This window comes from Thermobia domestica, chromosome 6 (assembly GCF_964235325.1).
Source record: "Thermobia domestica chromosome 6, izTheDome1.hap1.1, whole genome shotgun sequence".
Classification (NCBI taxonomy): Eukaryota; Metazoa; Arthropoda; class Insecta; order Zygentoma; family Lepismatidae; genus Thermobia; species Thermobia domestica.
The window spans coordinates 2,291,159-2,309,461 of NC_137459.1; the positions used below are offsets into that span (position 1 = coordinate 2,291,159).

Below are 18,303 nucleotides of genomic sequence, written 5' to 3' on the forward strand. Positions count from 1 at the left end.
ACAGTCGTTATGTAAAAATATTCTTGATGTTTCGTGTGTCTATCTGTGAACAGTGTGAGAATCTCTTACGTATCAGCCTTTTGATCAACAGTGAATTTCGTGCCTTTGCTCTTCATATTTCCTGAATTTGCCCTCCGGGGGTTCGCCCCCACACCCTCGCCTTTGCTCGGCCTACTTCCTCACACCTCTTAAGCTTACAATTCCCGAATTTCAAGTTTCTTTTCCTATTTCAACTATCTAAAAGATAAGAATTTGTATTCCAGGAAAACGCCTATTTAAATAACATGGTGATTTCTTCATCTTCATCTTAAAAATTAAAAATATTCAATTTTAGCAATTTTCCTGTAGGTTAGTCTCGGGAGGCTACAATCGTGCCAAATTTCATCATTCTAATCGTGCCGGAAGTGCCTAAACAATTTGGGGTGTAGAAGACGTCCAATATAAATAACATGAAAATGGTTTTTCTGTTTCCCATAAAACCACTCTAAAGTTGAAATTGTTTATTTTTACTGATTTACTTAGGTAATACTAATGAGGTAATACTTAGGTAATACGTACAAGCATACCGAATTTCATTTTTTTTTATTCCAATGCCAAGTTCCTAAAACATGAGATTATATGTCCCCCCCCCCCAAAAAAAAAATTAAATAACAGGGGAAAATTCTTCATCCCCCTTCATCATTTCAACTTTCCACGTCAACCGGAAACACCCCTTTAATTTATATCAGTTCATGTAGTTTTATATACAGTTAGGATATGTTGGTGGCAAATATTATTAAGTTTACAAGCTATTTGAAAGGTGTATATCATTGGAAGGAAAACCCGAGGCAGTATGAAACTGCGCAACATGCGCGTCATGTAATGAACTCCGTAATTTCGCAATGTAAAAAGGTAGAGAAGAACTAAGTATAGGTCTATTGAAACACTAGCCATGTCTAATGATGTAGCAGCGAGGATTCAGCATCAAGGGTTTTGGGAATTGTTGATACACTTCGTATTTAGGTAATGAAAAATTAGATGTTAGCGATCGTGATTTTGTAGTTCGGGTAAATGAATTATAACTCGTTTGGACATAACTCTCTGACAGATATTTAATAGAATAAATCCTCCCCGCTGTTCTAGTGGCTAGCATGTGCGTCTTTCTTGTACAGGGTCTTGGGTTCGATTCCCGGTGGGAGAGCCCTTGGGAACTAACGTTGCATGTGACACATTATGACTCCTTTAAAAATGTACAATTTTAAATTTAAATCCAGCAATATGTCACAATTGAAAATTCCAATATACGATATTGACATGGTGCACTACAAAAAGAAGTGAAATATGAACAAAAACTCCAGGAGGTGCAAAAAGTGCAGCCAAGTTCGTCAGCCTCAAAAAGTGTTGAGATGAGGATGGTTGAGCCAAGTTCCTTGGCCACTGCATCTGAAAGGAATACTGGAACTTGGCGCGAGGTGTCAAGGAAAATGATGTTAAGGAACCTTAGGGATAGTGGTGGTAAGCGTGGTGGGTTGGGACCACCACCAACCTTAGGAATATCAACTTTGCTAAGGCGCTAATTCACATATACAGTGTACTGCAGTAAGATTGGTGGTTCGAAACCCAGACAAGGAAAACTTGTATTCCTCCACGAAGTGTCAAAGTAAATGATGTTAATGAGCCTTAGGGATGGTGTTTGTGAACGTGGTGGATTTGGGGGTCACTACTAGCCTTAGGGCTGAAATGAACCGGCCGTAACACTAGGAACAGACATCTTAATGTATTCGAATATGTTAGACACCTCGCGCCAAGTTCCAGTGTTCCTTTCAGATGCAGTGGCCAAGGAACTTGGCTCATCCATCCTCATCTCAACACTTTTTGAGGCTGACGAACTTGGCTGCACTTTTTGCACATCTGGTGTTTTTGTTCATATTCGCTCTATTAAGAAACTTATAAAGAAAAAGTCATATTTCGTGAAAATCTGCTAATTTACTTATTTATTTACTAGCTAAAATACTCATTCTTCCCATGGGACAGAGAAAAAAATATCGGTCATTTTCTACTACTTTTACATATCCCGGTAAATACCCCCTGAGACCCCTCGTTCGAATCTTGGGAGAAAAAAAAACTCCTCTGGCCCCCAGCCGATGGGGACTGTATTTGGAAGTCAACGCCTTTGGGAGTATCATCATTCATCTCAGTGACCGCGAAAACTATGGATTTGACACTAATATCGGTTATTTTGGATTATTTTTACATGTCTCGGTATCCTCCCCCCCCCCCCCTGGTGACCCTCGACCTGCAACCGAATTGGGTGAATCTGGAAGTTAATACGATTGGAGTTTCACCATTAATCCCAGCGATCGCGAAAACTATGAATTCCACAGTAATATTCGCCATTTTCTACTATTTTTATATGTCTCGGTAAACGCCCCCCCGTTCGAATTTGGAAAAAAAGCTTCGTCTTGGTCTGGAGCCTGGTAAAAGGTACCCGTGACCAAACTTTGGTAACTCTCGGACCACTCGTCTGGTCTCCAGGCCGCACACAGACAAACTCTCTCTCTCTCTCTCATATATATATATATATATATATATATATATATATATATATATATATATATATATATATATATATGTATATATATATATATAATTAGGAGAGTTTACCTAATTGCCTATTGAGAAATAGTTCTTAATGGTTACACAGCCGTACTTTTATTTACACTTCAAAATTTTGCAAGAAATAGATTGAAAATAAATAAAATTTACAGTTCCTTTCTAAACGTCAAATTCCTCTCATAAAAGATTTATCAAATAACTTTAAGAAGAAGAAACAGTTGAAGCAATCTTCATCTTATTCTTTTTCAAATTCATTAAAATCTCTACGAAATTCACTTGTCTTATCTTTCGAAAAAAAAAGAAAAAAAATTAAAGAACGCTTTTGAGCGTGACTACGTGATACAAAATCTCGACTATAAAATGGCAAGATTCAGGGTACCCCTTCACGCTAACTTTCAAGTGGTATGTGCATCATTGATAAGGGTATGTGCGTCATTGTTAGAACTGCGTCAGTGTCAGGAACATTAACCAGTTGAGAATGCTCTAAGAGCATTGCCAGAACGAATTTTAAAAAAGAATGGAGCGGGAAGGATAACTGATTCTTCCTATATGTAAATATTTTTATCCGCACCTTATCTTTCTCGCAAAATATCATCTCTCTGTGACTTATGATTTGCTAGATATGGCTCCTTAAATCTCCCGAAATCGGAACTTTTTTTTTTTTTTGCCAGTATCACGGGAACGGTAAGTCAGAAACACAACATTGATCAATACCTAATGGGACGGTCAATATTTGGTACCAAAATACTGACCATCCCATTAGGTATTGACCAACACCAATATCGTCTCTGTGACTTATGTTTCCCGAGATATGGCTCCTTAAACCTCTGGAAATCGGCCATTTTTGACCAATATCTCGGGAACGGTAAGAGTACGAAAAAGATTAATCACTTTCTCATAGTTTTTGATGCTCTATCGAATGAAGGGCTCAAACCTGAAGAATAACAGACAGACTGACACAGAGAATTCAGTAGCGAACTATAAGTTCATTGGAAATTGATACAATCTGCTACTTAATACTACATGTTCTCCATATAATTAAATACATATTCCAGCAGGATAGTAGGAACGCTTTTCCAATTTTAACTGGAAACCCAATTGGGAACAAAACTCGTTAGAAACACGTAGGTGCAGACGGGAGGACAATATTAAGATGGACCTCGAAGAAATAGAAATGCAAAATCTTTCAGTTTAACGTCTCACGACTATGCCCCATTAGACTACAGGAGACGGATGATGGAAGAATTGGTGGAAAGAGAAAGTGGGAGGAAACAGGAGTACCCCAAGAAAACCCACGGACACGATGTTGTCCACCACAAACTTAGTTGGCCGGGGATGGAACTAGGGACCCCATGTATAAGACATAAGCGTTCTACCAGAGTCACCGTGCCTCCAAATATGAATACAAAGTAGAAACTGAATCTAGTTGTCTAAGGACAGAAGTCAATCGAGAGATTTTATGAACGCGGCGTTGATTCTGCGGGTTCCATATGTTAGTTATTCTAGCAGATCGGATTGGATAAGTGCAAGAGATTGACAACGAAATTATGGGCCTTCTTGACGCCATAAACATTTGTATCAATTGTAAGAGGAAAAATGGAATCAAACGCTACTAAATTTCGACGTTAAGTGCCAAAGTTATCCTTTTCTTCCTAGTGATACACAAAAAAGTAATCCGGAGATTAGGACTACATGAATAGGCTAATCTTCCGAAGATGGCAGCCTCGGATAAGACACACATGAACCTGTTTATCCGTTATTATTTTAGTATATCTTGCCTACAATTACTTCTGACTCATCTTCGGCGTTTACTTTTCATTGTTAATCACAAATATTTCTTATTTCTATGTTTTTTTTTCTTTCTTTTTACTACATCCGTATGCATCTATATAGTACTACAGCGAAATAGTAGTATCTTTCAACTGTTGAGTGTTGCAAACTACATACTACTCAGAAATTACTAGAACAATGAATCCTTACCGTATTACGTAAATAAACTTTTAGATGAGGTTTCGGGGTGGTGTCCCCTCTATCAAACATCTCCCTGGGTATTAAAAATTACAAAATTTATACAAAGATACTTCTTTACTGCGTGTTATCCCAAACAGTGGAGGCATACTTATATTTATGAAAAACGCATCTCTTTTACTATAATATGTACTAAAGAAGCAGGTTGGCTTCAGGAAGGTTGTGTATAAATATAGTGTGGACATACCGCATAAAAACTATAGTGCAAAAAACACAAACCAATTTGTGCTAGGTGCCCACAAAAAAGCACGAATGCTATCTAACCAAGTAAGGGCAGAAGCGCAGGAGGCCCACGCAGCAGCAAGGGGGTGCGTCCGTAGGTAGCAGGCGCGCCAACGATGGTGAGTATACACACAAACGAGAATACTGGAAAACATTTTATATGGCATGAAACGCACGCCTTGTGTGTTGCACAGCTTTGCGACATTTGTACTATCACTTTGTGCACTGCCTTGACAGTACTTTTCCATGTCTTTCGTATGGAGTGCTATGGGGTAAAGAGCACATTTTCCATTTCGTATTTCTACCTTAGTATACACGATAGATGTAATAACCAGATATATTTTCATTACTACTATGAAATCAATTAACATATTTCTTCCGTAGATTTTGTTACTTTCTGTAATGTGTAAGGTATAATTTGGCTAGTGTTAGTAGCTTAATTAAATCTAACGTAATCTATCCGGAATGTTATTTTCACTATAAATTAAACACATGTATACACTATTATATAACCTGAATTCCTTATTCCTCTTCCATTCAACTGTATCCTTGTTATTATATCTTTAGATAATAATCTCCTTGAATCTTTCTGAAATCATATACTTATAATCTTCCTAATCTTTGTCCTTACGACATATATTCATAATCTTTCAATACATCTTGTTTATCTTAATCAACATAACAACCACATACTATAAATCTTACGCTACACAGTATGTGTAGTCTACCGTGACACTTTCTACCAACACTCTTATACATACGAGTGAACACATTAGTTTGATTTATAGTACAATTCCAGATAGTTTAAGATTATTGTTTTATGTACCAACACTAGCCAAATACCCTTTAAGGAAGTAACATCATTTTATTCTAGAAAGTAACAGATTTTACTAATTTATGCCCCCTCACTAACATTAAATGGAATAGCATCTAAAATTTTGCCCCAGTTTACTACTCAGTTCAGACGCAACTCCTCCCTTATTAGTTTCCACTCTACATATCTATATTTCCCTTCACTACAGCAGCACACGCCCTAGGGTAGTTAAGACAATTGGTTTGAAACACTGTCATATTATGCCCTACTGCCTGTTTACCTAATATCTGACCAATCCGCGAACTCGTCTAGTCCAGAAATTTACGTTTTTCTCCCTAATTAATCATCCTACACTAATGATCGTTATTGCCTTTATTCTTACCCACATGCTAACATTACGTCTGATTTTGTTCATTTCTTCGTTTCGTATTTCGGGGTTGCCATTTGCGGCAGTTAACCCCACGAATAAGCAAACTGTCAAGTTTACGAAATATTGTACGAACAATAATACCCCAAGATGGCCCCCATACGTGACAATACTTGCCTTTTTTGGACCAAATATCCAATAAATTCCAGGTAAAAATTTACTTGGAGGCCTTATATCTGGACAACTACATATAGCGTAGCCAAACCCAAACTATCACTTAACTCAGTATGATGGGCTTATTCCGTTAAAAAAATAAATAAATAATTAACAAAAATTTGATTTAGGGACCATTCAAACATTTTGTGGCCCCCGATCCACAACCTAATTATTGGCCAAGATCGCAATCTTTTGATCCATTTTTTTTTGGAGGGGGGAGGGATGATTCCTAAAATTTTTGTTTATATGTAAATGTGCACGTTAAAATGCATACATCGATGTATGACGCATGAGGAATGTTATTCACCCACATCACTTTCTCAAAAAATGATTTACATGCTTCCGCATCATTTTGTTCAACTGTATCAATAACCTTTGGACAAATTTTCTGCTTTAAACGCTAACAAAGATATAAATGTGTCCAGTAACACTATGATTTTACAATTTACCTGTACAAATATTTTTGGACAAAGAAAGTTATCTTAAATTAATGGAGCCCTCCCTGGCGGTGTAGTGGATAGCGCGTCTGCCTTTGGTGCATTAAAAATTTAATTTCATAATTACTCACCTTCATTCATCATCTTTTAGCGTAAAAAGGCCATAAGTGTGGAACGTTAAAAACCATCATTTCGAAATGAATGACTACTTTGGAAAATTGTAATCAAGAGGAAGTTAAAATATAGTATTACAAGGACATACAAAGAAATGATATATATATATATATATATATATATATATATATATATATATATATATATATGAGAGAGAGAGAGAGTCAAATATTTGATGAGTGGTAGCGTGTTTTCAGTTTTTTTTTTTTTTTTTTTTTGTAAACATCCAACCGCATTGAATATTTTATATATATATATATATATACTAGCAGCGTTCACCCCGCTTCGCTGGGGTCACCCCGGAACGCAATAAACTTTGTTACTTAGATAATTTTTACTTTTTCGCTTTCAAGTGATATGATAAAAACCATAGAAGATTGCAGTAAATGTTAACATTATATCGCCTGTCATTTATGTTAACCCGCCGAGTGACACGGTCATGTGGGTTGCATATAAATACGGTTAGATTTAGCTATGATGAGCTAACAAAGGATTTCTACGTTATGGACACTTGAATGGTCAATTATCTCAAGACACTGGTAATTGAAAATTAAAGTGATATGATAAAAACCATCTAGGGTCCAAATCTTAATAACCCCCCAAAAATGAAAGAAATTGGTTCAGCCGTATTAGCGTGATGAGCTAACAAAGGATTTGTACGTTCTCTTTTATATATATACTAGCAGCGTTCACCCCGCTTCGCTGCGGTCACCCCGGAACGCAATAAACTTTGTTACTTAGATAATTTTTACTTTTTCGCTTTCAAGTGATATGATAAAAACCATAGAAGATTGCAGTAAATGTTAACATTATATCGCCTGTCATTTATGTTAACCCGCCCCGCTTCGCTGCGGTCACCCCGGAACGCAATAAACTTTGTTACTTAGATAATTTTTACTTTTTCGCTTTCAAGTGATATGATAAAAACCATAGTAGATTGCACTAATGTTAACATTATATCGCCTGTCATTTATGTTAACCCGCCGAGTGACACGGTCATGCGGGTTGCATATAAATACGTTTATTTTTACCTATGATGAACTAACAAAGGATTTGTACGTTATGGACACTTGAATGGTCAATTATCTCAAGACACTGGTAATTAAAAATTAAAGTGATATGATAAAAACCATCTAGGGTCCAAATCCTAATAACCCCCCAAAAATGAAAGAGATTGGTTCAGCCGTATTAGCGTGATGAGGGAACAAAGGATTTGTACGTTCTCTTTTATATATAAGATATATATATATATATATATATATATATATATATATATATATATATATATATATATATATATTACTAGCTCTTGGCTAGCTGGGGGCTCCGCCCCCAAGCTTCCACGTTTGCCCGACCTACGACCTCGCACCTCTTAAACCCACAATTATACCGAATTTAAAGTTATTTTAGTATTTCAGCCATCTAAAAGATAAGATGAATTTCAAGTTGCTTTTTCTATTTCAACTATCTAAAAGGTAAGATTTTTTTATACCAAGAAAACGTCCCTTTAAATAACGTGGAAATTCTTCATCTCCCCTTTAGCCCCCCTAAAAATTATCACTTTCGGCAATTTTCCTGTGGGTTAGTCTTAAAAACCTACAACCATGCCAAATTTCAACTTTCTACGTCAACCGGAAATACCCCTTTATATATAGGGTGTTTTAAAAGTCCCCTGACGTAGGGTAACTATTGTATCGCAGTTACAATAAAATGTAAGAGGGGAAACCGTCTCCAAATATGTTTTCAATCTAAAGTGAAGGATGTTTCTAAAAGTCGGACCAGACGTTTGGCCTGCACACACTTTATGCGCCCAATGTTAAATGAAAATGCAACGTTGCCATTTACCTGGGGCTGGGGGACAGAAGGACGGAACAGGAGGTGGACCAAGTTTGTAAGAGTATGGTGAATGAGGGGCATGTTTGAAATGGGGGTTGGCTATCGACACATTAGCATAACAGACAGTAACTTCAGTCACTTATGTTGTGGGTCCAGGTAAATGACAATATCACATTTTCAATTAACATTGGGCGCATAAAGAGTGTAGAGCCCAAACGGCTCGTCCGATTAAAAAGGAAAAAAAATCCTTCACTTTAGATTGAAAACATATTTAGAGTGTTTCCCCTCTTACATTTTGTTGTAACTCTAATAATAGTTTCCTTTGTCAGGGTACCTTTGAGACACCCTATATTATATATATATAGGGTGTCCCGTAAGTCTGTTTACATAGGCCATCTCGGTAAATATTGAAGATACGAAAAAATCATAAGAGAGCAATGATGTTGGAAAGTATGTGTTTTCAATCTAAAATGTTGGAATTTTCGCAATTGGACCAACCGTTTGGGCTCTATACTGGTATAGCGCCCAATGGTAAAGAAAAATGCAACGTTGCTACATCTTCATTGGACAACAATGAAGATAAGTGCGTGTGAAGCATCCAGGACTAAGGAGAATAGAAGGGACGGCCACAATGAAGGATCATACGTAACATCAATCCAAGAACGTGGCGTCGCCATCAGAACGGGAGGGGGCAGGTACGAAAAAGAAATTGAATTGAATTTATTAATGGAAAACTGGATTAATTGCTTATTGATGTCAACGAGAAGAGACAAGAGGACAATTGAATATAATTACAAAGAGCCTAAGTGCCAAAACTCAAAAACCAGAGAAAAGTCGAGAAACATGAGTTATCGCAATACAAGTTAAACGTGTACTGCGACCATGTGAGTGCTTTAAGGCAGAAGCAACACTTTTAAGCTATAAACTCCCTATAAACATATTCTGCTTGGTACTAAGACAACTTTGAACGATACAATTCAATTCTACTTATTTCGGCACTTACATCCTGTCTCACTATTCAATTGTTGTCTCGTCTAGAAACAGAAGCGTCGTTTCCAGACGAGTTCAAACGACACAAATTAATTATCTCGTACCCAGACGCTGGTGTGGGGGTAGCGTGCCAGTCTGCCAGACGACATTTGGGTAGGTGAAACTTGGCACGAAATCTGCTCCCACGGGCCATACTGACTGAAGTTTCTCTTGGTTTTCCTCAGTCTTACGGGTGCATGCCGGGATGGTCCCTTTTTTTTCAATCCACGGCCACTTCCTTTTCCACCAGTCCTAGACTCAACTAAAGTATCGATGTGACCTTGGAGTATACGCCCGATCTCACCTTGTGTCATTTCCTTGAATAAATAAATAAATAAATAAAATTTCTCGGCTGGTGAGCATCCTCGGCTCGTAAACTTGTTGCCTCATCTCATTTCTTTGAATGATTGTTTAGTGTCGTGTAGGAGTTCTCTAAACGAGAGAAGACACGAGAATGTTCTGCCTTGTGAGCAATACTACTTATGTCATTGTAAAGAGATTTAAAAAATGTAGAAGCCTGTTATTTGTGATGTACCATTCCAGTATTCGTCTGATGGATGGCAATGGCATACCATCCCTTTTTTTAAATAAATAAATGATATCAAGAGAACGCAAGTCATGCAAGGAGTACCAGTGCTCGTCACTTACTTGTTTAATAAATGGAAAACATGAAAAGGGTACTGGTTCAAAAAACACTGTTACGCAATTTAATAGGGAGCTGAATTCACCTCAGTGTCTCCAGACTTGAGAGCGCTTAAAATTGAACCAATGTTCAGACCGATGTTTGAACCATGATCGTATGATTAGCCTGTATCGTAGTCAGACTGAGCTACAGGGAATTGTGTAGGAACTGGAAAATAGTCAAAATGAAATAAATGGAGAAAGGAGAAGGGAATGAAAGAATTATGACACAGTAACTGTTCGAATGTGCGTTATTTGATGGGAAATTCCGTTGAAGGTAGACAGAAGCAGGAAGGGAGGATACCGTCAAATGTTGCAGAAAGCGCTGCTCAGCGATTTTCGTTAATGCGCATAGTGCCATGATATGTCCATTTTGCCTGAGTGGCGGTGTCTCACGTAATCAAGACGAGCAACAGGCCTCTAATCTTTCATTTCCTATTTAGTTCTGTTTGTGCCGTTGTGTGTTGCAACGTTGTGCGTCCGTACGTCCCAGTGTGTATGCAGAATAGTGACCATGTATACACCTGCAAATAAAGCGGCAATGGTCCTTCACGCATCCGGTTTGATTATACATGCGGCTGCGGAACAGTCATCACCGACATCCACAGCTCCCATTGTCATCCCATACAATGACTGGCAAGTCATTTACACGCTTCAAGGAGACTGGTAGTGTCTTAGAACGACCTCGCTCTGGTAAAACGCTATCCGTAACCGACGATGGCACACTCGTTGACATTCTGGCTGAAGTTACGTCCAGTTCAACGCGATCGATACGAAATGTGACCCAAGAGAGACGAATGTGTCCAAAGAATTCTGCGTAAGCATAATTTTCATCTCTTCAAGGTACATTTCGTGCATTAGTTGCATCGAGATGATGCCAACTGACGACGTTAGTTCTATAAATGGTTTACGAGCACACAACATAAACTACCTAACCTTGGGGCTAACATGTTTTCTGACGAGGCCACATTTCATCTTAATGGAACTATTAACAGACATAACTACGTATATTGGACAACTCTCATTTTGCCGAAGTTTCCCATAATCGAGTTGAGCCTCGTATAAATGTGTGGTGTGCAATTCATGGTAATGTTCTGGTGGGCCCTGTGTTCCTAGATAGGAGATTAGCAGGTGAAACCTATCAAAACTTGCTACAGGCAATACTGGAACTAGGTATGGGCACGAGTCGAGTCAGTTTTTGAGGTCAAGTTTCGAGTGGAGTCGAGTTTGATAAATGGCTCGCTCGTTTAGGTCGTTCTATTCGTTCTGAAATCATGGCCTGATTAGACTGGAAAGCAAAATCCATGAGAAATGTAAGCAGTAATGTGGAATATTTTTAGTGTTGCTCACGAGAAAGGACACTACTCACATCTCGTCTCGTCTTAACAACAACGATTTTTATAACGAGATAGCCTAAAATATCCTGTGCACCAATTTAAGTATATACTGTAGATCTTACCATCAAGGCTGAGACCTACCCGGTTGAATTTTTGAGCCCAAGCAAAAGCTCAACCAGGTTAGTGATGTCAACAGGCTCGGCTCGGTTCAACTGAGCGCACACTCCGCTCGTTTCGTTGAAACGAGTCCATAGGTTTGGTTCGACTCGGCTCAACTGAGCCAATGGCTCCAGCTGGCTCTGGAGCGCCATCGGATCGAGCCTGCTCGGTTGGGTGAGCGGTTGCCTCGGCTCATTTCTCGGTTCGGCTCGATAGTGAATGAGCTGTGAGCCGACCCGCTCCAGCCGTTAACAACCCTAAACCCGGGCCGAGCAGTTTTGAACATGTTTGGCCGGCTCCCTATAATTTTTAACAATTTTTGGCTCGAGCGAGAATACTTGCTCCTCTGGAACCCAAACCCAGAACCTCATGAACGATGTCCTTGTCTCTTGAAGACTTCTTGACGACCGAAATCGGTAGTCAACCAGTTTTTAGCATTCAGATACAAGCCGCCTCTTTTCATAGTTATGCAAGGTGTTATAATAATAAGTTGTAATAGTACTATCATTGATAATTATATTGTCTATGTAGAATACTTGAGGAAAGTACTTAAAACTACACACAAGATTTAGCTCGATTTGACTCGAAACTCGAACCAAATTCGAGTAGAGTTGGGGGAAATTTCTCGAGCCCAGTTTTCGAGTCGAGTTCAAATATGTCTGTTTCGAGTCGAGTCGAGTTTCAAAGAAAACTCGCTCGTGTCAATAACTAGAATCTTATTTGGACAACTTGCCTTCCGCGAACCGCCAGTAATTTTACTGCCAACGCGATGGTGCACCACCCTACTTCAGTGTCAACGTTCGACAATGGTTGGATGCAGCAGTTCGTGGGCATTGGATCAGGAGTCGAGGTCCGGTGGAATGGCTACCGAGATTGCCTCATTGAACACAGCTTGATTTTTTTCTGTAGGGCTACTTAAAATCCGTTGTTTACAGAATCGCCCACCTACAATTACTGCTCTACAACACAATATTCACAAGGCCTGCGCTGCTATTACAACTGACACTCTACAACGGCCAGTTATGGTCAGTTTGCGACATTGTATGATAATTTGTGCACGACAAGATGGATATCACTTTGAACATCATCTACCCTGAACACAGTAGCAGTATTGCTTTGACCTAATTCAGGATCTTCCGACAGCTAGGTGACTTGAAGTGAATGAGTTAGGTTACGTGCACTATCCCTTGTGTGAGTGTCGCAGTCCTTTCTAATGATACCATTCATTTGTCAAACGAACAAGGATGGTATGCCATTGTCGCCCATCAGACAAATGCTGCGATAGTACATCTCAAATAGCAGGCTTCTATATTTTTAAATTCCTTTACAATGACATAAATAGTATTGTTCACGAGACCAGAACATTTTCGTGTCTCGTCTCGTTTAGAGAACTCATACACGACACTGGACAATCATTTAAAGAAATGAGATGAGGCAACAAGTTTACGAGCAGAGACGAGACCTGCAAATGAATAATGACACTCACCAGCCGAGAAACTTTATTTATTTATTTGTTTGTTCAGAGAAATGACACAAGAAGAGAGAGGGCATATATTTCAAGGTAACATCGATACTTTAGGTGAATCTAGAAGTGGTGGAAAAGGAAGTGGCCCTGGATTGAAAAAAGGGACCATCCCGGCATGCACCCGTGGGTTGAGAAAAAACAGGAAAAACTTCAGTCAAGATGTCCCGTCAGCCGTGTTCCAGGCATGCACGCTACCCCTACACCAGCGGTTTGGTACGAGATAATTAATCTATCTCGTTTGAACTCGTCTGGAAACTGACGCTTCTGTTTCTAGACGAGATAACAATTGAATAATGAAACAGGATCTAGGTGCCGCAATAAGTAGAATTGAATTGTATCGTTCAAAGTTGTCTTAGTACCAAGCAGAATATGTCTGTAGGGAGTTTATAGCTTAAAGGTTGTTGCTTCTGTTTTTAAGTATTTATATGGTCGCAGTACCCGTTTAACTTGTGTTGCGATAACTCATGTTTCTCGACTTTTCTCTGGTTTTTGAGTTTTGGCACTTAGGCCCTTTCTAATTATATTCAATTGTCCTCTTGTCTCATCTCGTTGACATCAGTAAGCAATTAATACCAGTTTTTTATTAATAAATTCAATTCAATTTCTTTTTCGTACCTGTCCCCTCCCGTTCTGACGACGACGCCACGTTCTTGGATTGATGTTACGTGTGATCCTTCTTCATTCATATCCTTCATTGTGGCCGTCCCTTCTATTTTCCTTAGTCCAGGATGCTTCACACGCACTTACCTTCATTGTTGTCCAATGAAGATGTGGCAACGTTGCATTTTTCTTTACCATTGGGCGCTATACCAGTATAGAGTCCAAACGGTTGGTCCAATTGCGAAAATTCCAACATTTTAGATTGAAAACACATACTTTCCAACATCATTGCTCTCTTATGATTTTTTCGTATCTTCAATATTTACTGAGATGGCCTATGTAAACGGACTTATGGGACACCCTATATTATATATATATATTAGAGAGAACTACAACATACCAGCTCCTGCCTGACTACTAGTTACAGCTTGGGCAGTGCCTAAACCTGAAACACTTGTAACGACAATCTGAGGAGGCTGTGAACCTGCATCTGTCCCAGGTTTGGTGATTGCTGTTCGTTTTCCGCTTATTGTCTCGTCAGTAGCTCCTAAAAAATTAAAAAGAAGCATACTCTAAGAGCTAAAACAGATGTACATTTCAAGACATATATTAATATTTACATATATTACAAGAAACTTTTATGGCACACAGATAATTTAAACCAATACTATCTAAATTAATTGACACTGAGAAAATTAATGTAGAACTGTGTTCATACTCTTTTAAAGCATGGTAGTAGTCCAGAAATCATAGAAGTACTGCGGACTCTAAAACCCTGGAATCATGCTAGGAATGTACTCGGAAATAATGTCTGAAAATCAGATCTGCTACAAACGTTATGTCTGTGTTACCTAGATTAATTCTGAATTTTACCACAAAAGTTATCAAGATGATGCAGACCTTCGCTACTGAAGCCTTAACTAGCAGTTTTGATTTTCAAAATGAATTACAATACTTAATGGACATTTCCACTGATTTTTTTTTTATTGCTCAAAAACAAAAAACAGAACTAGCTGATTACGGAGAACACTTCCTTTCGCTCATGCGATAATTCTAACTGATAGAAATTTGCAATTGAATTCCCGTCTGCTACTCGTGCGCTTAAAACAATAACCACCATGTTTGTACAGTCCGCAGCAAAAAACCTGCAAAATGAGCATGTAAGTTTATTGTGAAATGACAGTCTTTTGCTCTAAAATAACTGTGGAGGACGACGCCGAGGTTTCTCCTGCGTGATTCGTGCCACTTAGAAGACGTTATGTTTGATTCTCTGGGCTGTTAGGCGTAGTTTCACAATAAACTTAGATGCTCATGTTGCAGGTTTTTTGCTGCGAACTGTGTAACATAGGTCGGTACAGGGAAAAAGGTCTGCGCCGCTCACTAGGAAATGGTTTAGCGAAAGATACGATGCATGTTTTTCAAATGTGTACGACGTTGCTAATAACAAAGAATAAGAAAAGTAACAGAATTTAAGGCTTCTTTGACAAGAAAGTTATTTGTCTATTTCTTTATTACCAATTATTTGGATATACTTGAATATCTTAGGACAAAGTTGAAGTGTACTAATTTCCTATATTATTAACATTGTTTGCAACCTGACGTAAGAAACTAATATTCTCACGTTTCGGTTACAGACCGACCTTACGAAGCGAATCTTCTTCATTTCTAAGAAAAAAAAAAATCAGCAATATAAAAGCATAGTTATTTGATAGTAGAGTGCTAATTTCTTACATGCAAGTTCATCGTGGACTTGATATGCGCTCAGGGGGAAGCCCAAAGAAATTAATACATGAAAAAAACATTTTTCCAAGTAAAAATAATCTAAATACTTTATTGAGTTCAACACAAGGACGCACAAACTTACGATGATAATTATGTTCATAAACATTCTGATAATTTACCAGTGCTATTATTGAACTACTTTACACATTAGCAATATTATTTCATCATAATATTTTTGCGCTTACTGTCGTTTTCTTTAGCCCATGGAACATACTCGTAAATTGTTTATATTAGTCCATGCGAACATTTACAGATCGACTGAAGTGTTTTGAACACATGAGTTAACATTTAAATCAATAAATAAACAGATGTGATCTCTCAGTAATGATAACGAACTAATTATAGTGGCTTATTACTGAATAAAATAAAATGAAGTTTCTATTTTTATGTTCTACGAATATGTCCTGTAGGCAAAGGGAGACGGATGATTAATGAGAGTGAATAATTATAAAAGAATCGGTGGAATGGTCGTGTGGGAGGAAACGTCAGAATCCCGAGAAAACCCACTGATACAATGTTGTCCAACACAAATTCATATGGCTTGAATTCGAACCAGGGACCCCTCATACTAAAGGTGAGCGCTCCACTATTGATCCACTGTGTCCTTTGATAATGAATGAATATGTCATGATGAGTAATGAACACAATATTCTGTTTCAATGAGTGAAACAATATAAGAGAAATCAATGTAGTGGACGAAACTTAAAGGCTGAACTCCAAAACTTTTTTTTAAAACTCGGAACACAAAACGCAATACTTTTGTTATAATCTTTTGCAAATTTACCACCATATACTAAACAATCACCTCAGAGCTGAGGGCAGACTTGTAGCCCCCCCGAAAAATGTAGGGGGTCCGGTAGAAGTTAGTGGGATTAATCCAACCATATTATAGTTCATCACCATATTATAGTTTATTTGCAAGCCTACCGTGAAAATTTTAGGGGGCCAGTAAAAATTTAGAGGGGCGGCCCTTGTAGATACGGGCCTGGCTGAAGGGGAGAAAGAATATAAACAAACTTATATTTGTATACTTAGAACACCATTTCGTATGAGCTTATTGAAAAGAAAAACCTGTTACTTTGAAACTTCAAAATACGTAATGAATGTCTGTCAATATTCCTCTTGTTCAGGCTCGAAAAATCCTGGACGCCAGGTAGTCAAGGCGATTGGAAATAGCAGTCTCGCTGCCAAGTAAGTTCAATCCAAAATAAAATTATGTAGGCCCATGTACGAAATTGTATTATTATGGTGCCTAGGTTTGAGAACCGGCGCATAGGTCACAAGAAAAATTGTGGAGCACTTGTTTATGATGGTCTTTCGGCAGCCTAATCATCTGTCTGCCTCTATTCCCTCAGCTTTCTTCAGCTTCAAACCACCGCGGTGACAACAAAAGCATTTCCCTTGTAAGAAATATAGTAAAGCAAAGCGCTATATAATAAGATTCTTATAGCATTAAGTTAAGAATAGTTCTAGCAATGATGTGGGATGACCAATTGTTAATATGCAGAGTAAATAGTAGAAAAAATGAAAGGATACGAATATTTTTAAAGGGATTAAGAGCTTCTTGGTGCAGGAAGTGCTTATTTGTAGCCGAAGAAGGCTATAATAACATGGAGATTCACGACAAATCTTCATAATAAAGAAAAGCTATAATATGATGGCCTAGATATTCTCAATCTGTGCATGAACTGATTGATATAGTGCTCAGACACTAATGTTTTTGGGGTAATACAGTAGTAAAGTAATCCTGCTTAAATGTACAAGTATCTAAAATATTTGTAATGACTGAAGATTACAAATGACCATTAACGTATTTCAAGCTAGGAAAATAGGTCTTATTAATGCGTTACGTTTATATACAGTAAGTGTATTACTTATTTTGCCACTTTTCCTTTCACTATTCTACTGAATTTATTTGTAGTTTGCAATAAGAAACTGCAATATGAAGAGATTCCCTGAAGCTTTCAATGTGACTCACAGAGCGACACGGACCTGTGACGTCACGCGAAAACTCCTGTTGTTCATGCCATGACGTAAGCAGCTCATTTTTCCATTGTTTGAAGCGATGTATCTCCGTAACGAAGAAATGTGAGATTTTTGGTATGTGGTATATTGAAGACTAGTTTTACACGATGGTGTCTTTATATTACAACCTTTGGTTAAAAAGGAAATGTGCATTCAGCATCATGATTTTGGTTTAATAGCTGTCTGGTCATACAAAACTAAAATTAAACTAAAATATCTTGTGCTACAACTCATGAAGTCACAAGCGGGAGATTTTAATGCTAAAAGCTTCGAACAAAGGCTTGAGAAGAACTGAAGCGCTTAGAGGATAAAGGTGTTATGTTACATTTTTTTAAACTTTGCATTCTGGCGGTTCATGCACGTGTTATATGATAACCATGCTACGTAGCACATTATTTAGTGAGTCCTTTCCCAGTGAAGAGATTTAGAAACTATGAAGACGATATGTTAACGGATAAAGTTGTGTAAGTCAATCT

General features: G+C 38.1%; 1 protein-coding gene across 4 annotated transcripts in view; it reads right to left on the reverse strand.

Annotated features, from left to right (window-relative positions):
* LOC145687813 (host cell factor 1-like) overlaps window positions 1-18,303 on the reverse strand; it is a 127,549-nt gene that overhangs the window by 62,842 nt on the left and 46,404 nt on the right. For all 4 annotated transcript variants that reach the window (XM_081761236.1, XM_081761238.1, XM_081761237.1 and 1 more), the window contains exon 8: window positions 14,421-14,567. In XM_081761236.1, the coding sequence (XP_081617362.1) occupies window positions 14,421-14,567 (147 nt within the window). The remainder of the gene's footprint in view (window positions 1-14,420; window positions 14,568-18,303) is intronic.